General features: G+C 34.7%; 1 protein-coding gene and 1 non-coding gene across 10 annotated transcripts in view; both read right to left on the bottom strand.

Annotated features, from left to right (window-relative positions):
• The window catches only part of IFT81 (intraflagellar transport 81), a 105,792-nt gene that overhangs the window by 58,308 nt on the left and 23,695 nt on the right, over positions 1-23,789 (bottom strand). For all 9 annotated transcript variants that reach the window (XM_059895659.1, XM_059895662.1, XM_059895658.1 and 6 more), the window contains 7 exons: positions 23,428-23,608; positions 20,165-20,254; positions 17,829-17,894; positions 17,405-17,515; positions 15,602-15,686; positions 9,959-10,122; positions 8,559-8,654 (listed from right to left, as the gene is read on the bottom strand). In XM_059895659.1, coding sequence (XP_059751642.1) covers positions 8,559-8,654; positions 9,959-10,122; positions 15,602-15,686; positions 17,405-17,515; positions 17,829-17,894; positions 20,165-20,254; positions 23,428-23,608 — 793 coding nt within the window. The remainder of the gene's footprint in view (positions 1-8,558; positions 8,655-9,958; positions 10,123-15,601; positions 15,687-17,404; positions 17,516-17,828; positions 17,895-20,164; positions 20,255-23,427; positions 23,609-23,789) is intronic.
• On the bottom strand, positions 23,045-23,152 carry LOC132348291 (U6 spliceosomal RNA). The gene has a single exon (XR_009497418.1). It is a non-coding gene; the product is annotated as a U6 spliceosomal RNA (small nuclear RNA).

The following is a 23,789-nucleotide window of genomic DNA, read 5'->3' as shown; positions in this document are numbered from 1 at the left end:
ATATCAGGTTGACTTCTGCTGACAATACCCCTTGCCCTACTATCTACTATCACCAGTTATATATTTAGTATGAGTAGGCATTGTATATATATAATACATTTATATACATTTTTGGCTGCACTGTGCGGCTTGCAGGATCTTAGTGTCCCGAACAGGGATCGAACCTGAGCCCCCGTGGTGAAAGCGCCGAGTCCTACCACTGGACCACCAGGGAATTCCCTGCAACGTATATTAAATAGCAACCTAAAAACATTATGGAAGACAAAAGCCCTGAAAATATAGGACATATCAGCAGAGAAACAGAAATGCGATAGTAATAAAAATATTAAAATCTTGTTAAGTAACACTCAAATGCTAATGAAAATACCCTCTAGGTAAGTACAGAAGCTAACACTAGGCCTACTGTTTTTCTGCATGGTCGGTTTCCTTTCATTGGAAGAAAATAAGAATGCTTTATTCTCAAAACTACAACACAGGTCTTCTTATCTAAATTCAATATCCATACTTTTAAAATAAAATGTTAAAACATTTATTATATTTGGGGCAATCTAATAAATAAAATGCAGGTTCAAAATCAAACATCTGACTCACCAGAATTATGCAAACGTTTACACAATCCAGACGGCTGCTCTTAGCCATAATGGCAGCATTTTATATTAGTTAGCAACTCATGGGGGATTTCCTTAAATGAACCATGGCTGTACTAGTTTAAGAAAAACATTAGCTAAACTGTCTTCTCAAGTGAAATAGTACAAATATTTTCCTCAAACAAATTTGACAAGAGGGGGAAATCTTTAGTGCAAACCCTTTAAAAAACTCTATTGTCCTCCCTGTTTAAAAAATTAAAAAAAGACAGGTGATGAAGGAATGTTTCCCTCTATAGAATTGTTTCAGCCAAAAAAAAAGAGAAGTAATGATTAGAGTACCAGAATTGTATAGGAATTGATGGTATGCTTCCTCAACATGACAAAATAAATAAATATAAACCTCAGCCCAAACCAGGATCTTATTTAATAGAGAAATATGAGCGTATATTCCACCAAAGTCTGAAACAAGGTAAAAATGCCCAGCACCTCCACTACAATTTAATACTGTGTTGAAGGTATTTGCACACACCATTAGACAAGAGAAAGCAATTAGAAGCACAAGAATCTGAAAGGAAAAATTGGAATTTTCATAGTATATGATTATGTACCTAAAAAATCAAAAGAATCTACAGGAAATAAATCAATAGCTTTCATAGACAAATCAGTCAGAAAACATTTGGAAAGAAAAGCCCTCATTTATAAAAGCAAAAATCAAAATTAAATATGTAAGCATAAGTTTAACAAGAGAAGTTCCAAAATTTTATGAGGGAAACTATTAAACACTCCTGAAAGATACAAAAATAAACTTGAACAAATGGAGAGACATACCATGTTCTTAGATAGGAAGACTCAATATTGTAAAGATGTAAGTTCTGAGGTAATTGATAAATATAAAGCAACCCTAATAATTTTAAAAGTATGATTTTTTTCTAGAGATAGACAAATTGATAATAAAAGTTATTTGGAAGAACATACAAATAAGAATTGTAAGGGATTTCCCTGGTGGCCCAGTGGTTAAGAATCTGCCTGCCAATGCAGGGGACACAGGTTCGAGCCCTGGTCCGGGAAGATCCCACATTCTGCGGAGCAACTAAGCCTGTGCACCACAACTACTGAGCCTGTGCTCTAGAGCCTGCAAGCCACAACTATTGAGCCCACATGCCACAACTACTGAAGCCCACGCACCTAGAGCCCGTGCTCCGCAACAAGAGAAGCCACCGCAATGAGAAGCCCGCACACCGCAACGAAGAGTAGCCCCCACTCACTGCAACCAGAGAAAGCCTGCATGCAGCAACGAAGACCCAATGCAGCCAAAAATAAATAAATTTATTTAAAAAAAAAGAATTGTAAGGAAAACCCTAATAAAGTAAAGCAACTGGGGATGAAAATGGCTACTTTTATTAGATATTAGAACTTGATGATAAAGTTTCTATAATTAAAACAGTTAATATGGGTACATAAACAGACAGGTCAACAGAACAACAGAAAATCTAGAAATAGATCCAATAGCATTTAAAAAATTTAAATAAAACAAAGGAGGACTCTCAAATCCATAGGGGAAAAATGGACTTTTTAGCAACTGGTATTGGAACAACTGGATAATTGGACAGCCATATACAATAAATACCATACACCAAAGAAAAATTCTAAACAGATCAAAGATTTAATTACAAAAATTAAATCACAGAATTCCAAAAAGGAAACTTGAGTAAATTTCTCCATAACTTTCAAGAGGGAAAAACATTCCTAAATATGACTTGAAACCTGAAATGATAAGTGAAAAAATTAATAAATTTGATTTCCTAAAAATGAAGAACTTTCCTATGGCAAAATAATACCATAAACAAAGTAAAAAGGCAAATACCAAACTGGGGAAAATGTTACACTTATAAGCTAGATAAAGAGTAAATATTCCTGATATATAAAGAGTTTCTAAAACTAGAAAAAAAAGGCCTACAACCCTATAAAAAAATAGGTATAGATAGGAAGGGACAATTCACAGAAAAAGAATTAAAATGACTGTTACTCATGTGAAAAGATGCTCAACCTTGTTTATGGTAAGATAAAAAAAATTAAAACTATCATAAGATACCATTTCTCATCTACAAGGATGGCAAAAATCTTAAAGTTTGACAACATACTCTATCGGTGAGGCTGTAAGGAAACAGGTGCTCTCATACACTGCAGATAGGAATGTAAAATGCTAAGACCCCCATGAAGAGGAATTAGGCAATACTTAGCAAACTTACATCTACATTATCGTTTGATGTAGCAATCTCACTTCTGAGACTATATCCCAAAGATACGCTGGCAAAAAATTGCAAAGATATAAACAAAAAGCTATTTATTTAAGTATGATTTGTAATAGCACAAAAATGGCAACAACCCAAATGTCCATTAATTGGGGATCGGTTGAATAAACTGTGGTATACCCACTCAATGCAGTATGTCTGTGAACAGGAATAAGCATATCCACTAGGACGGCTATAATAAAAAAGACAGATAATAACAAGTGTTGGTAAGAATGTGGAGAAATCAGAACCTTCTTACACTGTTGGTGGGAATGTAAAATGGTACAGCTGTTTTGGAAAGCAGTCTGGTATTTCCTTAAAATGTAAAACACAGAATTATCATAGGAACCAACAACTGCACTCCTAGGAGTATACTCAAGAGAAATGAAAACTTATTTTGAAACAAAAACTTGTACAAGAATGCTCCTACCAGCATTATTCATAATAGCCAAAAAAGTAGAGACAACCCAAATGCTCATCAACTGGTGAATAAAAAAACAAAACGTGATATATCCATACAATGGGATACTATTCAGTAACAAAAAGGAATAAAGTATGTACAGATACATGCTACATCATGGATGAACTTTAAAAACTTTACACTAAGTAAAAGAAGCCAGTCACGAAGGACCACATATTGTATGATTCCATTTATATGAAATGTCCATGATAGGCAAATTTATAGAGATAGTTTGGTCTTTGGTAGGATTTGGGGGAAATGAGAAGTGACTGCTAATGGCTTTGGGGTTTCTTTTTGGGGTGATAAAAATGTTCTAAAATTGATTGTGTAATGATTGCACAACTCTGTGATGCTAAAAACCATTGAACTGTAAATTTTAAATGGGTGAATTGTACAGCATGTAAACTGTATCTCAATAAATTTATAAAGGAATAAAGATTATTCTACTATTCACAAGCATATATTAAGAAAAAAGCATGGAGAATAAAAGTGTATAATATGCTCTTCTTTCTCTGAGGATGGAAATATATGAATACATGTATATATAATATTATTTTTAATGGAATAATAAACTACAAAATTAAAAAATACCTATGGGGGAAGGAAAGAATAGGGTGGATAGCACAGAGGTAGATGCTAGAAACTTCTTCAAATACTTCTTGTTTTGTAGCTTTGACCTGGAATCATGTAAATATTTTAAATAATTATAAAACAAATTAATCCCTAAAAAGTAATCCCTAAAAATCAAAAAGACCGTATGTAATTATCCAGTTTCCTTTGTGGCCTAACCATACAGAAGAATTATTCCCAGTAACTTTAAAACAGTAATTTGACTATATAACCCTAGGGGGATATATCCTAAAGACAAAACAAACTAAAAAACAATTTTCAGCAGTAATCGTATTTTTTTTTTTTTTAAATTTATTTATGGCTGTGTTGGGTCTTCGTTTCTGTGCGAGGGCTTTCTCTAGTTGCGGCAAGTGGGGGCCACTCTTCATCGCCGTGCGCGGGCCTCTCACTATCGCGGCCTCTCCTGTTGCGGAGCACAGGCTCCAGACGCGCAGGCTCAGCAATTGTGGCTCAAGGGCCTAGTCGCTCCGCGGCATGTGGGATCTTCCCAGACCAGGGCTCGAACCCATGTCCCCTGCATTGGCAGGCAGATTCTCAACCACTACGCCACCAGGGAAGCCCAGTAATCGTATTTTTGATGGTAGTATTGGTACTTTTATTTTGAAACTGTTGCATGTAATGCATGGATTTAAGCAAATGATGAACTATGTTGGTGTCAATGGAATGAAGCAAATAATGAATGCAATTATGTTGGTGTTTCTGAGAACCAGAATTTTCAATTTGGGATAAGGAGGAAAATGGGAGATTGATGAGGTGAAGTAAAAACCCAGTAGTCCTTGAGGGCCTTTGGTTCGTGGAACAGACAACCCTACACTTTCAAAGCACAGATTCCAATGTCTAGTCATGGGTCAATTTAAGAGGTTGAAGAATATCTACCATTGGTCACACTACAGGAGGCCAGGGACCATCATATTAAAATGGGTGGGTCTTTTCCATCCAGAGCAAAGAAGGGGTAGGTGGGGCTTACTGTGGGAAGTCATAAACCACAGAGAGATTAACCTAATCATCCTGGCTCTTTTCCACACTCCACCGTGCCAAGCAAACATCCTCTGAGCAGTCAGCATGAGAGTGCTTGGAAAAGAGTCATAATAATTACCCAGTATTTTCTGGATAGATCCTTGATATGTCTTCTATATGTTTCTTTCATTCTAAAGTTGTTCTCTGAGGAGCTGATGTCTTATTCCAATAATGACCCATGCTTACCTGCTCTGATATGAGGCCATCTACTGCGCAGGAATGAATACTGTAGAATTCCCTCCCATTCAGAGAAGCCATATCAAAAGTACTGCTCGCCATCAATAATTGAGCAAGAACTGTTTTTCTATAAACAAATACTGGGCAGAATGGCCCTCTCTGACAGCAAAGTAGAGATAAAAAAGTAATTCGCCTAACTTCATCTCCTCTATATTACAGGGAATGGCAAATTGGAGATTTACTTATCTAGAATTTTAATTCATTCTTCAGAACCAAGTTAATAAAAACCAAGAAACTCCTGATTAAACTGGATATGGAGTATTTTGTAGACAGGGCTGCAGATTCTGGCTTTGTTATATTTCTGCTTTCTCAGTTAACATCTCAGAGCTGAAACATTCCACATTCCCCAGCAGTGTGGGGGCCAACTCAGGCTTACAATTCTGACTAAAAATCACCCTGTGCTTCTAGCTTATCCGAATTTTCTGCCCCTCACTAAGCATTACACTATCCAGGAGATACACTAGCAAGTTGTGCAACTGAATAAAACCCACACTTTTCATTTAGATTCTTGCAACTGTATCATATATAATATTATCACTTTTTCTACATTTTGGTCAAATATATTTTTACATAAACTAAAAACAAACAAACAAACAAACAAAAAAAACCAGTAGTCTTGAATCTGAACTGAAAGGATCAGTATGAACTCATGGTGTACATTATGAGAGAGAAAGAGAAAAAATACTTCCTAGCTCTGTCCACTAAAAAGACCTAAAAACAATGGCCATCCCAGTAGCAATGAGAAGTACTAATACCCAGACTGTGGTCTGTAAATATCATTTCCTACTAAAACATATCAGGCTCATAGAAGAAAGTCTAATTCCAAGACTGGGGTAGGAAATGTAAAACATGAGCCTAGAAACTATCTTAATCATACCAGAAAGCAAGGATGTTATCAAAGACAAATAGTATTTTAAAAGGACTCAGAAATTAACTTGAAAAGCCTCCTACCAGCCAAAAATGGGACAATTTGAGCATCATTAAGGGAAATGTTTGCAACCTAAATTTCATTACATCTATGGTTCATAATAACATTAAAAAGATAAGAAACCAAAAAAATTAAAAACTAACCCTAATTAATCATTTTTAATGTTAGAGGCAACCAATTCATTTTGAAAACTGAAAAATAAAAATAAGAATCAAGCATGCACCCTGACTTTCCTGTATGAACTATACTCCAGGATAACCAAATAGCTGATGAGAGGAGGTTTCTCTTTTCAGAAGTAGTCCAGCTTCAACATCGTTAATTATTAGAGAAATGCAAGTCAAAACTACAATGAGGTACCACCTCACACCAGTCAGAATGGCCATCATTAAGACGTCTACAAATAACAAATGCTGGAGAGGGTGTGGAGAGAAGGGAACCCTCCTACACGGTTGGTCGGAATCTAAATTGGTGCAGCCACTGTGGAAAACAGTATGGAGGTTCCTCAAAAAACTGAAAATAGAGTTGCCATATGATCCAGCAATCCTACTCCTGGGCATATATATGGACAAAAACATAATTCAAAAAGACACATGCACCCCTATGTTCATAGCAGCACTATTCACAATAGCCAAGACATGGAAACAACCTAAATGTCCGTTGACAGATGAGTGGATAAAGATGTGGTACATATATACAATGGAATACTACTCAGCCATAAAAAAGAATGAAATAATGCCATTTGCAGCTACATGGACGGACCTAGAGATTATCATACTAAGTAAAGTAAGTCAGAAAGAGGAAGACAAAAACAAGGTCCTACTGTACAGCACAGGGAACTATATTCAATATTCTGTGATAAGCCATAATGGAAAAGAATATAAAAAAGAATGTATATATGTATAACTGATTCACTTTGCTGTACAACAGAAATTAACACAACATTGTAAATCAACTATATTTCAATAAAAAAAGTAGTCCTGCTAATAAATGAAGAAGGAATCATAGTAGCAACATTTTATTATCCCTCATGAAATAAATGGACAGGCACTGATAATCAATGGCACAAAAAAATCACAAAAAAAGAGACAACCAGACATTATTCCCTCCAAATGAAAGTATAAAATACCACTTAGAGAATATTCTTGACCAAAAAAAAAAAAATCAAAACAGAACCTGTTCAAGCTTCTAGATCTAATATATAGGAAATACAGGAAACAGAGGAACATTTTAAAAGGACACCATCAGGCTGCAATCAGTAAAACACCAACTATGGGAAATGCTATAGGATAAATAAACAAGTTTCAATTAAAAAAACTGCAAGAAAATTATTAAATGAATGGATAAATAAGTAGGGAAGAGAGCCTATAGATTGAAAGAGACAAATATATCAACCAAATGCAGTGTATAAATCCTGTATGGATCCTAATTAAAACAAAGACACTGGGGGGGAAAAAAAACAGGAAAGGAAAAAAAGAAAGAAAAAGAGACAATCAAGGAAATCTGAACATTGTTTGGATATCTGCCAATATTAAGGAAGTAATAAAATTTTCAAATGTGGTATGTTAAGTTTTTTAAAAGTTTTTATTTTTTAAAGATACGTTCTGAGATATTTGTAGATGAAATTATATGAAGTCTAAGATTTACTTCAAATAATCCAGTTGGGGCGGGGGGTATAGATGAAACAAGAATGGCCATGATTGCTATAGCTGAGGGACACACGAGGGTTTACTGAACTATTTTCTCTACCTTTGTATATGGTTAAATTTTTCCATTATAAAAAGGTTTTTAAAAAATTCTAGCATCCTTGAATAATGCTTTGTTATGTAGCTCAGTATTTTCTGAGGTTACAGAATGCTCTTCACACTAAACTCTCTTGCCAAGGTTCTTGTCAGGTAACCCATGGCTGTCATTTGAGCCTTCTGTGTAGAAATACATAACAACATATATACCCTCATGACTTCTGGATAAAATGATAAATGCCTTAGCACTAAAATTCAATTTATTCTATATTTTTTCAAACTAACTTTAAACCTGAAAAAGTATATTGCCTTTAGCTCATTAAAGATTATAAATAGTCTTATTTATACCACTTAAAGTAAGCATTCATATAAAAAATCAAATTTCACACTCACAGATATAACCACAAAGAGCTCTATCACCACAGTTGGCAGACACTAAGGAAACTAAGCATTATCAGATATATTGAATTTCAAACCTGAACATGTATCTTTTGTGGCTTTTCCACAAATTCTTTGTTATAATCTAGAGATTAGCAATGACAGGAGAACATTTATTCTTTGCTTCCTTCTCACTTTAAGACTATCGATAACACAGACCATGGTATTAATGAAAATGTTCACCAACAAGATTATAGACCTAAATATGTGAGCCAAAAGGAGTGGTCTTACCTGTTGCCTATATAGTGACAGTTTGCCTTCAATTGGCTCATTTCTCATCATTTTCTTTTCAATCAGCTGACTGATCTGTGTGTTTATTTCATTTATCTAAAACAGTATGAAAATAAAAAGGTTAAAACTCTGCCTACGAATACCCAAACTAAGGGACATCTGGCCAAACAAAGCTTTGAATTTACAGTTGTTATTATCAGTAATTTGATGGGAGGATCAGCTCCATTAACATTATGAGTGGGCTGTTACGATTACTTTTAGAGACAACTTGCATTTCACAGTTCATGATATATATTTACACAATTTGATTACTTACATGGATTTAACCATCCATATCTAAATTATCCTAAAGTATTCTACATGAAATATTTATATATTACTATCAAAAAGATGATTTCTAAAAATCTGAAGTTATCCCTTCACCTAGGCTGTGACTTTCATGTAACTGTAAGTGATAAAGCAAATCTGGACTAACATTCCCCAGGGATTTAGTACAAGGAATTCACAAACCCAGCTGAGAGTTGACATGAATGACATCTAAAAACCCTTCCTATTCTAATGAATGATCTGTGATTCTATAATAGCTGTCATTTATCCTACTCATTAATCTAAGCTTTTCTCAAATGTAGTAAAACTGAATAAAGCCAATAGAAGCATATAGTCCTATAATAAATTTTTTTTAATTACATGGCTTTCAGTATAACTATCCTTTGAAAAAACTAGAATTTTCCTGTTAATCCTATAACATTAAACTGAGCCAAAACTGACTTGGACAACTGATTTCTATACATAAATTAAAAGAATAAAATCATTAGAATTATGTATTTAATTGTAGTGGCTATTAAGCACATTAAAGTCAAAATCTTTCAATCAATTTTCATGATATTTAATTATTTAAAAAAATATACCTCTGATTAGTGTTTTTAGGGAAGAAAAATGTTATGATACCAGGTTTCAATGAGCATTACAAGGAAGTTTAGTAATTCCATAGCAGGCATAAAAAGCTAATAAAAAACATTAGCTTTAAATACAAAATTGCTATAATATTATTCTTGGAAATAAAAAGTAATCACATTTATGATATTTTAAAAATTGTCAACTAAATTATTATATTATGAATATATAAACTGAGTCAATCATATACATTAATTTATATATCCAAGTTACCCAGTTTCCTAATCAGTTGACTAGGTTTTTATAACACCATGTGGATTAAGTGACAGCATTACGTGCTATAATTTCTCATAAAGAACAACTCCTCATAAGAGCTGTCAGCTCTTAGCACAGGTTAACTTAAGAGTCAAGAGTAGGACACTACAGAAAGCAGTTCACATAATTTTCACAGGACTGGGGATGAGATAAAATTGGAAGCTTATAAAAAGAAGACGATTGTTACTTACTTTAGATTCAAGTTCAAGAAGATCAGAATGACCCATAGCAGGCTCTGAAACCACCTTCTGTAAAAACTGCAATTCTTTTTTCTTGTTCTCTAATTCTTTAGGAAATTTTTCAGTTACCATATATGAATTAAACTTTATCTCCTCCTCTAGCCTCTTCATTAAACCTATAAAAATAAAATAAATGAATATTCAGCCCAAGAGAGTAGGTAAAGTGATGCTTTGTACATTTTAAAACATAAGACCTGGATAGTAGGGCACATCCATTGAAAGCATTCTGTATAATACCTAGTATAGAATAAAAGATTGGCCACTGAAATTTTTTTGCTGTTAATTAGAGTGATAACGAAGGACAATTTACATAGAAGAATATTTAAATTATAGAAGAAGAAATATTATGATCTTTCCAAATTACCACCTAATTCTTTTACAGTCCACAATATGCAAAAATAACCTTTACAGTGCCAAATATTTTGTTGGGTCATATTTTGTCGTCTAAGTATTTAAGGAATCCATGAACCAAATGACAACACAAATGAAATCTAATCCAGGTTATTTCTTCTATAAGTGGTCATTTATTCTTCTTCTTTTGCAGTACTTATGATGCAATTTATATTCCTATTCTAATACTTCATAAATGGTAATACATTATCATTTTTAGCTTTAAACCAATGAAGATATTACTAAAGGTATAAGTTAAAATCTGAAAAAGAGAAATTATCTACATTCATAAACATTTTCAGTTTTCCATGTTTGGTAGTTTTGATTTTGTAAAGTATTAGTTTACAGTTAAGTGGCAACTTAAATTACATTTTTAAGATTTAAGTTTTCTTATTCTGGCAGAGTGAACAAACATACACATATACAGGTTTTCAGTGAATAATGGTTTTGTTATAAATTCCCAGCCTTGAGAGCTTTAAAAAGTTTATTTCAGATCTTTCCATTACACATTTACAAATTCTGGCTTGACTTTTTAAAACACTGGATTTCCGGTTTAAGTAACCTACGTACGTAGATTGCATAATAAATCTCGGCCAAAGCCTTAAAATTATTTTTAGTTCTGCTGTGCTAACCATATATTAATGTGTAAAAATTTATTAATGGCAAATTCACGAGTTTTCCATTCATCCCTACAATTTTCCACCTCTTTTTTTAGGGACTGGGGAAAGGAAGGAAAGTGTTTACTGAATCACACTATAATTAGGCAGACATTCCTATATGGTTTCCAATTAGCTCTACAACCTGGCTTCTTTGGCTATTAGATGACTAGTTTTTCCACCTTCAAGTTCTTAAACATAGTGCATGTAATCAGAGATGCAAGAAATCAAAATCTAAAATGTTTTTAAAGATTTAAAATTCTTAAATATTACTTTCCTTATTTAAAAAAAGTTTCTAATTCTAGAAAATACAAACCAATCTATAGTAACAGAAAGCAGATCAATGGTTGCCTGAGGTGGGTTAGAGAGGCAGAGAGGGGCAGGAGTGAGAAATTACAAAGCGGCACAAGGAAATGTTTAGGGGTGATGGATATATTTGTTATTTTGATTAAGGTTGACAGTTTCACTAGTGTATACGTATGTCAAAACTTATCAAGTGTATATACTCTAAACGTGCTGTTTACTGTATGTCCATTTTACCTCAGTAAAGCTATTAAAAAACATAAAAACAGAGTTTCCATCACATTTTAAATTCTTCTCTTAAAAATTTTAACTTATACTTTGAAAAGTGGACACGTTTCTATGCAGTTTTTAAAAAATTATCTTTGAAAATCCTGGTGAAATTAAATATAAGGTCACTTAAGATCTCCGGAAACATTTTGATTAAAAACCCTCTGAAAACGTCTCACTGATCCTACTACAACTGAATGAGTAGCTTCTTTTACATAATAAATCTCAGGAATATGTAGAGTATAAAGATGAATTAACTTAAGTGAATATTTTATAATACAGCTGTTACTCTGAAAAAATACAAATTACACTGTTATACTAAAAATACTTTTATGTTATTTAAGCAAATAGAAATTTTTTGTAAGCCATTTGTTGTTACTAAAAAATTTCGATGGACCTTATTAAACTAAATACCTGAAGCAACTGAACATCTGTTTAATTTACTCTTTTCCTAGGCTGCTGAATATAATCCTTAAGACTCTGCTTCCCAGAAAGATGTCAACAAAGCAGGAACTCCTTAACTTCCTGCTCCCCACTCCCTGTCCATCCACAAAGAACATATATTGCACACATAATACCTTATTTTTTTTTTAATACCTTATTTTTATATTTTCAGCCATTTTTTTTTCTTACTTGGTTTCCCTCCTACCTGTGGAAAACATAATTTTCTTCCTATGCAGGGGTAAGGTCTCTACTCCCACCTCCCAACTATTTAACAGATTGTTTACTGAATGCTGGCTGTGTGTTATCTGTGTGCTAAGGCCTGAAAATAGAAAGAACAATTATGACTTGGTGACTAGCCTGGAGTTTAGCTGTGTCAGAGTCAGATATGCCAACAATTAACATATTATGGCAATTGCTGTAGAACATTCAGTGCAATACAGGGACACAGTGGGAGCACACAGGAAAGGTTGTTACCAATTCTCACCTTTTCCTCCTGAATCTTCCAATCTTCCTTTGTCTGACTGGCTCTCCAGCAATGTGAACACCACTAGACCACTACCCTGCCTCAATCTATGCACAGTAATATATTTCTCAATCATTTGCACACTCTCTCCCTCGTCTTCAAAGACAAGCAGTCAGAAGAAGCCTGCCCTTTTATCTCTACTTCTTCCTCCATCATTTGCTTAGCCTACTACATTTATGTTCTTTTAGGTCACTGTGCCTTGGCATGGAATGTCTTCCACTCCTCTACCTCTCCAGCTTTAATTTAACTCAATTGCCACACCTCCAGGAAACCATTTGACTCTGTGTTAGCGTTTAGTGCTCTTTGCCTCTGTGTTCTCATCAGAGCCTGTGCTGAGCTCCATTGGTGTATTTGTCACACTGCATTATAATTGTCCACTGCTTGTCATTTCTCCATTAGACTGTGAGCACTTTAATAGAAATAGCTTTTCTTTCTATTCCTAGCACTTAGCACAGTATCTGACATGTAGCAGATGTTCAATAAACACTGAATTAATGGACTATTGGTTTTGAGCCAATTATTTATATTACTGCGTAACAACGCAACTGATTTTATTGTTTAGCATCATCTACTAACATATTGCTTATATTAATATTTTAAACCAACATCTCGAGAGATGCCCAAAACAGAACAACTTTATTTGTCCATTTTATTACTAAATAATTATGTATTTCCTGGCCCAAACAATTCTATTTAGTCTAGAAAGCCAAAGCAAAACAAAGTCTATCAATTCAAACAAAAAATGAAATATTACTAATACTATAAATGTCTTTGGATATTCTGTTTAGTTACCAGAATTAAAACATAATAGCAAGAAATATTTAACCTAATAAAATTGAGGATAACAGACACTGCAAAAACACATGTTCAGGCTAACATTTTAAGTTGTATTAAACTGTACTGATCAATCAATTTTTCTGCATACCAAATCTTTCAATTCTTGTATACATTACCTTCATTTTCAAAAATTCACTATTAATGTTAAGTTCTAGAAATTTCTTAGCAAGGATAGACATATGAAAACAAATTGCTTACTGATATTAATTTTTAAATGGCTATAATTTAAGGAATTTCTTTTGAAGATTTATCTTAATTTTTTACAGTAAAGATGTGAAGGAACCTACATCAAACCCAAAGAACATATACTAAAAAGATGTACTATATATAATACTAAGGAGGAAAAAAGCACTAAAAAATTACTTTCTTTTGTCCTAAACATTCTCCTAAAAAGTGAAAACCTAGTGAATAAAGAATCAAATGACACCAACAACTAAATGCATGGAAACTTCCAGGTATTGCTTGAATCTGAACTTATGACTGAGAGGAGTCAGAGATTCTATGGAAAGCCACTAATTAATATGTATGAACCATACATTTTATAGGGAGTACTCTACTGGTTTCTTAAATATCAATTAATACGTATTTCCTTGATTTTAAGATGCCATCCATTATAAGACACCATCAACTAAATTACAAATACCATGTGAAATGCATACATAAAGTAAAAGATGTATCCCAATTGCAAAAACAATTAAAATGGTAAAGAACATGTGTCTACAAACAAGGAAATACTGTATTATCTCTTTCAACAGCTTTATTGAGATATAACTTACCACACAGCCATACAATTCATCTGTTTAAAGTGTACAATTCAATGGCTTTTAGTATATTCACAGAATTGTGTAACGATTACGACAATCAATTTTAGACCATTTTAATCAGCTTCAAAAGAAGCCACTATACCCACTAGCAGTCACTTCTTCCCCCCATCATCCACCTACCAACACAGCTGTCCTCCCCTACAGTTCCTCAACCCTAGGCAATCAATAGTTTGACTTCCATCTCTATGGATTTGCTTATTCTGGAAATTTCATACAAATGGGATCATATAATATGTTTTTGTGACTAGTTTCTTTCACTTAAGATGTTTTTGGGGTTCATCCATATTGTAGCATGTATCAACACTTCATTCCTTTTATTGTTGGATAACATTCCACTGTATGGATATGCTACAGTTCATTTATTCATTCATCAGTTTAGGGATACTGGGGTTGTTTTTACTTTTTGGCTATTATGAACAATGCTGCTATGAACATTTACGTACAAGTTTTTGTGTGGACATATGTTTTAAACTCTCTTGGGTAGAATAAAATTGCCAGATCATATGGTAATTCTAGGTTTAACACTTTGAGGAACTGCCAAACTGTTTTCCAAAGTGGATGCATCATTTTACATTCCCACTAGCAAAGTATGCAGGTTCCAATTTCTCTACATCCTTGTCAACACCTGTTATTGACTGTCTTTTTTATTACAGTCGTTCTGTATATTATATCTTAGAGTATAATATTTCACAGAATACTAGAAAAAGATAAATTAACCTTCCCATAGCTGGATATTTATATTGAAATATTTCTCCAATACCAATGAGAACTTTTTACTGCTCTTCCAATTTACATGGTCTCCCTTCTGATGAGCACACTTAAAAAATGCCTAGGATAGGTTTGGTGGTATAATCTGGGATATCAGAACAATGTATCCTCTATGTAAAGCTAATGTGCCAACAGAGCCAGGGATACCCATGTCATTAGCACAACCCAAAATATGAAACAACACTCAGTTTTAAGGGTCCAGCATTTTACTTTTTCTTTATAGCCCTGGCACTAAAACAATATTCACATTTTTTCCATCCATCATTCTCATAAAATCCATTCTAAGTATTTTACACATTCACACACCAGAGAGCCTCTCTCCATGGTGGTTTTCATTAGTTCACCCTCTGACAAAACACTGAAAGGGAATTTAAAAACCACAGGTGAACACTTAAGGATGTCTTCATCAGGGCTGTCACTTACTAGCTAGGAAATGATGCCCTAAAATGCTGAGCTATCACTTGACGATAATTAGTTCCCATTAGTAAGGAAGACTACTGATTTAAACTAATATTCTCACTAATATGATGACTTATATCATATTATATGATCATCTATGTCATATAATATAATTTCCACTTACTTTCAGGCTTCGCATCTGCTGCTGCATGGCGCATACTTTTCAACTGGTTTTGTATTCTTTGCAGTCTCTGCACTGCATGAAATAGCTTTAAAATACAATTAGATCTGTTACTTCCTTAGTCTAATGAAACCTACCATTCATATAGACATGCAATGAAAAATACAAGTTCCACATAATTATTATGCTGTAAAGGGAACAAATGATAATAACTAAGAAATTATTAAGCTAAACCCAAAATGTAATTGGTTTGCTCAATACCTTTTCATGTAAAACTTAAAAGAAAAGCTTTCAGACATTTTTTCTTTAGTTATTTGTTGAATTAGGTGATCAAGGAAAAATGCTGGTTAGAAAAGTATATGCACCAGGCTTTTCTTGTTAAAACATGGTTTTCTTTATTCTAAGGAATGCTAGCATTCTCAGAAATGATGGCTCAGGAATCAGAAACTGATGCTAAGTAACCATTCAGGGCATGGGCAATGCAGCTTACTGCTGCAGGGTAATTATTATGATGCCAAGCCAAGTTCCAAAAGAGCCAAACATCTAACCTGCTCACTTAGTAGGAAATGAAGCTGATTTGAAATATATTTTTAATGTACAAGTCTACTCAGTTTTAAGATAGATTTTTTTTTAAATTAATTAATTAGTTTATTTATTTTTGGCTGTGTTGGGTCTTCGTTTCTGTGAGAGGGATTTCTCTAGTTGTGGCAAGTGGGGGCCACTCTTCATCGCGGTGCGCGGGCCTCTCACTATCGCGGCCTCTTTTGTTGCGGAGCACAGGCTCCAGACGCGCAGGCTCAGTAGTTGTGGCTCACGGGCCTAGTTGCTCCGCGGCATGTGGGATCTTCCCAGACCAGGGCTCGAACCCGTGTCCTCTCCATTAGCAGGCAGATTCTCAACCACTGCGCCACCAGGGAAGCCCCTAAGATAGATTTTTAATAAAATACAAGAAATACTTTCTGGCCGGGAATTCCCTGGTGGCGCAGTGGTTAAGAATCTGCCTGCCAGTGCAGGGGACACAGGTTCGAGTCCTGGTCCGGGAGGATCCCACATGCCGCAGAGCAACTAAGCCCATGCGCCACAACTACTGAGCCTGTGCTCTAGAGCCCATGAGCCGCAACCACTGAGCCCATGCGCCGCAACTACTGAAGCCCATGTGCCTAGAGCCCATGCTCCGCAACAAGAGAAGCCTCTGCAATGAGAAGCCAGCGCACCACAGCAAAGAGTAGCCCCTGCTCGCCGCAACTAAAGAAAACCTGCACGCAGCAACGAGGACCAAATGCAGCCAAAAATAAATAAATAAATTAAAAAAAAAAAAAGAAATACTTTCTGGCCAAATTATTTTTTCTTTAAGGCAGAGTAAAAACGTGGAGTGTGGGTAATTTGGGGCCTTTTCAAGATCTGCTTATTTGCCCATGGAGTAGAGTGTAAAGAATACCGTGATCAGTGGAATAAAATGGATGTTCTTTCATAGCCCCAGAATCTCAGGACACTCTTTAGAGATTCTAGAAGTTTTATTAGCAGTTAATCTTACTGCTTAACATTACAATGGATATTCTGTAAGGCTGGAACAACATGAGTTAAGCATGGGCCAAAAGATAGTGTATAGATACCTACAGAGAATAGAACCCAAAAGATGGTATTGTTTTTGCTGTTGGTGCCACACAATACTCTTAAAAAGAGTATTTCATCATGTTAACAAAGGGAAACGTGAACTTCTACAATTCTAAAAAATCTTCTTTACATTTGAATGATCAGCAGGAACGATTTCTTTCACAATGAGAATATAAACTTTTATGTGGGTACCTGATTCTTTTGTTCCTGTTTCTGTTGTGCAAGAAATTCTTCTCTCTCTTTCTCAACTCGAAGTTGCCTTGCTATTTTAAGCATCCGTTGATGATTCTGAACTGTCTCCACCTACAGTGAGGGAATAAATAGTATATGTTACTATCAGGTTTAAGAAAGACATGAGCATGTCACATGACTCAGACATCCACTTATCATTTCCTTTTGGTAAACTGTATTCCCTAGAGATGACACTAAAGTTTAGGACTCCAGGTCCTTAACAAGTTTTGGGCTACTGCCTAGGGAGATTCCCTTTCCATCAATGTATTTGACTCCAGCCTCCGATGTACACTCATGCCTTGCTTAATCTTTATTTGCATTCCTAAATCTTTGCAAGTCCTTGGGACTTGGGGCCAAAGTCCTACAGTGCTAATTCTTGCCTTACCCTTTTCTTCAAACGTTCAACTCTCTTAATGAGCTGATCCTTTTCTTCCTCCATTGCACTGATATCCTAAAAAGTAGTCAAGAAGACATTATAAGAAAAAGTATTTTGTCTGTAGAATTCAGATAAGGTTTTTACATGATTATGCATCTACCATTTCCATCATTTATAACCAGAGCATTAAGGAACAAAGATCCTCTTTTGGATGAAGGGCATTTCTATTCCCACCCCTCACCCCAGGGTTCTTTATGCAGGGTAATTTATTTGGTAGCTTGGTGTTCATCTAGAAAAGCAACTGAAACAGGTTACAAAGTAGCAAGGTAAAGCTGCCAACCAGACCATTTGTGTTCTGATTCCAAATATGGGCACATGATTTTTCAAAAATCTTCTATAATGGAAAGTGTACAGGTCTAAAAACATGAACAACAGCTGCTGACATCCCGTCTGCTCTGTTAAATACCAAACTATATATTCTGTCAATTTTCCATCAAAATTATTTTTAAGGCTATGGTGTTTTCAAGACATAAATTTGTATCTGGTTTTGTCAATTAAGCAATTCTCTTTCTAAAAATAAAGATTTCAAAAATGTCTTTTAACCAGCTCCACAATAGTTTCTAGTGAAAACAAACAAACAAAAAATCCTTCCTAACCAAAAAACTAATAGGCTAACTCTCACAGTAATAATAAAAGGAAAAATATATACGGTATTCAGTACTGACAGGATTTGGGGAAATAGGCACTGTTACTACTGGTGGCATTATACTGAAGAACAATATCAAAAGTCTTAAAATAAATGTGTATGCATTCTGGCTCAGTAATTTCACCTCTGGGAATCTATAAAGATTCTCATAGATGTCAATTATATCTAAAATTTGGAAATGACCCAAATGTCTGAGGATTATTAAGTAAATTATGGCACAACACAATGAAAATCACTAAAAATTATGAAGAATGTTGAATGACATGAGAAAAAGTCATGATATGACATTACTTGAAAGAAGCAGATTATAACATTTATATATAATACAATACCAAGAAAAAGGTTTAAATATATTCACTAAAATATCAGTAGCAGTTATCACTAGAGCACGGCATTTTGAGTGAATTATTTTCTATTTTTGCTTAATCATACTTCTTTACAAAGAATATGTTGAAAAATACTTTGGTAATAATTAATAAAATTAAAATCACAGACTCTAGGTTATTTTATCATTTTAGTTTACTCACATCACATAATGGAGGAACCGTAGGTGGACATCACTCTTATTCCATACTTTGTGATAACTATCTACTTATGGGTCTTTCTTTTCCATTAGATGTGAGTTCATCTTTCATTTCTTATACATTCAGCAAACTCTTATTGAGAACCTACCACATGCAGGGCACTGTGATATGCACTGGGGATACTGTGGTGAACAAGATACGTAGACGTGGTCCCTGCCCTCACTGGGTTTAAATACAGTTGATAAGACAGACATTAAAATAGTCATAAGTGTAATGAGTGTTATGAAACAGAAAGAACTGGGGGGAACTAATCTATCTAGGGAATCAGGGAAGGCCTCCCTGAGGAAGCAACTTCTAATGTTTCCTGTTTGAATGAGAAGATAAAGATGTGATTTCTAAAAATACAAAATCCATGAAAGTGAGAATTAGCAATGGTTTAGAGAAAGAACTTTCACACCTAGCAAGAATATAAAGACATTTTTTGGAGAACACTAAGTAACATACATCAAAAGTCCTAAAAATTCTCTTATGCTTTAATAAGCAATTCTACTTCTAGGAATTTATTCTAAGGAAACAATCACAGGTACCCCCAAATAAATTTATGTAGAAGATAATCACAGCATTATCTATGACAGCAAAAAATGAAAACGAAACACCAAAAATTGTTAGACTATCCATACCACAGAATATTAAATTAATATTAATAAGTAATTAATATTAATTAATTTAGTCATGAAAAATCATACCATAGAAAGATAACAATGGGAATATATTCACATGTAATGATTAAAAAAACAAATAATTATGTATAGCATGATCCCAAATACACACAGATATATACTTTTTTTTCTATATCATATATATATATATATATATATATATTAGATAAAGACCCAAATTTTAATTGCTTTTAATCCATGGTAATGGTCTATATAGTACATAAGAACTAATTATGAATTTACCCTGGCCTCATTAATTTCTTCAGTAAAGAATCAGCAAAGGTCTTACAAAAGAAAATTTGCCATTTGCTATCACTAGTTTCCACATACTCTTAAGACTCATACTGAATTTAATTCAAGTCCAAAAAAAATGGTTATTATGTTTTTTTCCTTTACCCTTCTTATTTCTGCTGTAGAAAATCCAGATGTCTTGAGCTGCTCACATTCTTTATGCAAAGTTTTAAAGGCTTCCATCAAATCTTCATACTAAAAGAACAAGTTAAAATATTATAAACTAGTGACTAGATCCAGTAGGCTTTTCTTAATCAGGTTATCTATTAACTTAAAGTGATTACTTAATCGGTATAGAACAGCATTTAAATATATCCTTAAACATTTATATAGGACACAAAAAAAGTTGGTGTATATAATCTGGCCTCTAAAGACTTCTCTGGTTACTTCCCTAACTAACACTCTATTCACTAGCTTTGTTGATCTTCTTTCAATCCCTGGAATATTCCACCTTCACTTTATACACCCTATTCCCTCTGAGAATACTCTATGACTCCCTCACCCTTTGCCAGGGTAGCTCCTATTAATCCTTCAGGTCTCAGCACAGACACCACTATCCTCAAAGAAGCCTTCTCTAGCCCTGTACCTATTCCATATCAGAGTACCATGATATCAGAGTAAATATCATATAAAATTATAATTGCTAGTTACTTGTCTCTCTCCCTCCTTTAGACAGTGAGAGTCAGGAGGATAAGAATCATATTACTTGTGGAGACTTCTACATTCCTAGGGCCTAGCATAGTGCATAACCTATACAGGTGTTCAATAAAAAGTAGTTAAATGAATGAAAAAAATCAGAACTCTTATCCAAAATTTTTAAAAAATAGTTTTTTTGTGGATAATGACAGAAAATTAATAATATTTTTTCTTGACTGATCATATTCTGCAAGTCTGTAAATCAATCATTCTAAAACTCTTCATTTAGAAAGACAATGTTCATTTTTTATTAGGCTCTCTGCTAAATGGCTAAATGTGTAAGTCATTTTATACATATACTTCAAACATGCTTCGAGGCCAAACATGTCTTTATTATTATTAATCCTTCCATTAATAATTAGCTGGGTGTGTTTAGTAAAAAGCCTATTAATAACCTTCCTCCAGGGATGTTCCTGGTGGTGCAGTGGTTAAGAATCCACCTGCCAGTGCAGGGGACACGGGTTTGAGCCCTGGTCCGGGAAGATCCCACGTGCCGCGGAGCAACTAAGCCCGTGCGCCACAACTACCGAGCCTGCACTCTAGAGCCCGCGAGCCACAGCTACTGAGCCCGCATGCCACAACTACTGAAGCCCGCGTACCCAGAGCCCGCACTCTGCAACAAGAGAAGCCACCGCAACAAGAAGCCTGAGCCCCGCAACGAAGAGTAGCCCCCACTCGCCACAACTAGAGAAAGCCTGCGCACAGCAACGAGGACCCAACACAGACAAATAAATAAATAAAATAAATTTATTTAAAAAATAAAATAAAATAACCTTCCTCCAGAGGAACTGGTTTCTATCTAATTTATTGATGTGGGAGGGTAGGGAGGATATAGTATTTCATAGTTACACCTCTCTATTTCTTACATTATGTAAAGCATTCAAAGGTAGGGGCTGCAGTGGTCTCATTCTGCTGTACTTTTCTCAAGGCATCTACTGTAACATTTGACACAATTATTTGCATAAATCTTTCAACCCTAGAAATGTCTTAAGAGATCAACACTGACTCTATTTTGAGTGACTGCTATGGCTACCCAAAAATAACAAAATATATGTATGAAAATACATTTAGTTGATTGTTTCGATTAATACAAATTTTGAGCACGTACCATATAGAAGCAACCCTACCAAACCCTGGAGGAAAACAAAGATGGATAAGACATGATACCTGTTTTCATAGATCTCATAATCTATTGGGAGAGATAGATTGACAGACTACTCACAACAAACTGGCACAAAACGGTCTACATACCTACTATAGGACAAAAGCACAAATGCTAAACAGAGGCAAATTTTTTTCTTTTAAATCAAAGTTCTTTGAAATCTTAAGCCTAAATTCTTTCTTTCCATAGTCTTTGATCAGCAATGTGCTTTGAAATCCCAGGACCAGGAGCCAGACCAGCCAGAATCCTGAGTAGTCAAGAGCTTTAAGACCTTAAGGCCAGAACCCAGTATCACCCCAAAACTCTGGAGAGGAAAGTACACTGAAATTGCAAATTCCTGGTCCTTTCTCTACCTTCTGCCTGATTGGAACATCCTTTGAGATCATAAGCTTGGCTTCTTTGTCTACACACAATCTTTGAAGGTGCTCACATGTCCCAATTCACCTGGCATACTGTCAATTTATAACTTTTGCTCCAGTGTAATTATTATGATAACCCCTTTCCTCTCTGATTTGGATGACAAATTATACAGTCACAGAACTGATCAACAAAGTATTCTGCAGTCCCAAGCCCAGGATCCTATCTACCCATAATTCTTTTTTTTTTTTTATTTAACCCACATTTATTATTTTTTAAACATCTTTACTGGAGTATAATTGCTTTACAATGGTGTGTTAGTTTCTGCTTTATAACAGAGTGAATCAGCTATACATATACATATATCCCCATATCTCCTCTCTTTTGTGTCTCCCTCCCACCCTTCCTATCCCACCCCTCTAGGTGGTCACAAAGCACCGAGCTGATCTCCCTGTGCTATGCGGCTGCTTCCCACTAGCTATCTATTTTACATTTGGTAGTGTATATATGTCCATGCCACTCTCTCACTTCGTCCCAGCTTACCCTTCCCCCTCCCCGTGTCCTCAAGCCCATTCTCTATGTCTGCATCTTTATTCCTGTCCTGCCCCTAGGTTCTTCATAACCTTTTTTTTTTTTTAGATTCCATATATATGTGTTAGCATATGGTATTTGTTTTTCTCTTTCTGACTTACTTCACTCTGTATGACAGACTCTAGGTCCATCCACCTCATTACAAATAACTCAATTTCTCTTCTTTTTATGGCTGAGTAAAAAATATGGAATGCTTCATGAATTTGCGTGTCATCCTTGCGCAGGGGCCATGCTAATCTTCTCTGTGTCGTTCCAATATTTAGTACATGTGCTGCTGGAGCGAGCACCACAATTCTTAAGTAATAAATTATTCTAAGATCCAAATTTCAGGGGTTTTTTTTCTATCCACATACTCTATCACCAAAAAAGGTATTTGTGTGCAAAAGTCAATATTTTCACAAGAGATTACATCTGAACATTAGTTGATAACTATTTTACCTTTTGATGCCACTGGAAATACGGAGACAGCAAATAAACTAAAGTGAGATCAATATATATTTGAACGTGTGCACCTTGAAATCCACTATGGATAGCTTAAAAATACCATTTATATATTGTATACCTGTTTATTGGTATCAGCCACGGTTTCATCCTGAAGAAACTCACTTGGTACCTCAAGTTTTATTAAAAAACGAGCTAAATATGCTCTTTTCTTCAGTTCATTAGTCCTCTGAAGAAGCCAGTGGAGCACTGGGTAAATTACAGGTTTACTTCCAATCACCAGACCCTGACGAAAGTTACTCCTATAAAAAGAAAATAAACACACACACACACAGAGGCTTAAAAGTAAACCTTGAAAAGAGGTAACATTTGCTCAAAATCCAATTTACAATTTCCTGATTGCTTTCCATGACTATTTAAAAAAGATAAAACCAAGGCTAATCTAAAGTCAGTCTGCACATTAACAATAATCATAAAATTAGG

The sequence above is a fragment of the Balaenoptera ricei genome, chromosome 14, assembly GCF_028023285.1.
Source record: "Balaenoptera ricei isolate mBalRic1 chromosome 14, mBalRic1.hap2, whole genome shotgun sequence".
In the NCBI taxonomy this organism is placed as follows: domain Eukaryota; kingdom Metazoa; phylum Chordata; class Mammalia; order Artiodactyla; family Balaenopteridae; genus Balaenoptera; species Balaenoptera ricei.
Note: the sequence above shows the minus strand (reverse complement) of the source record. Positions and strands in the feature narration are given on the sequence as shown.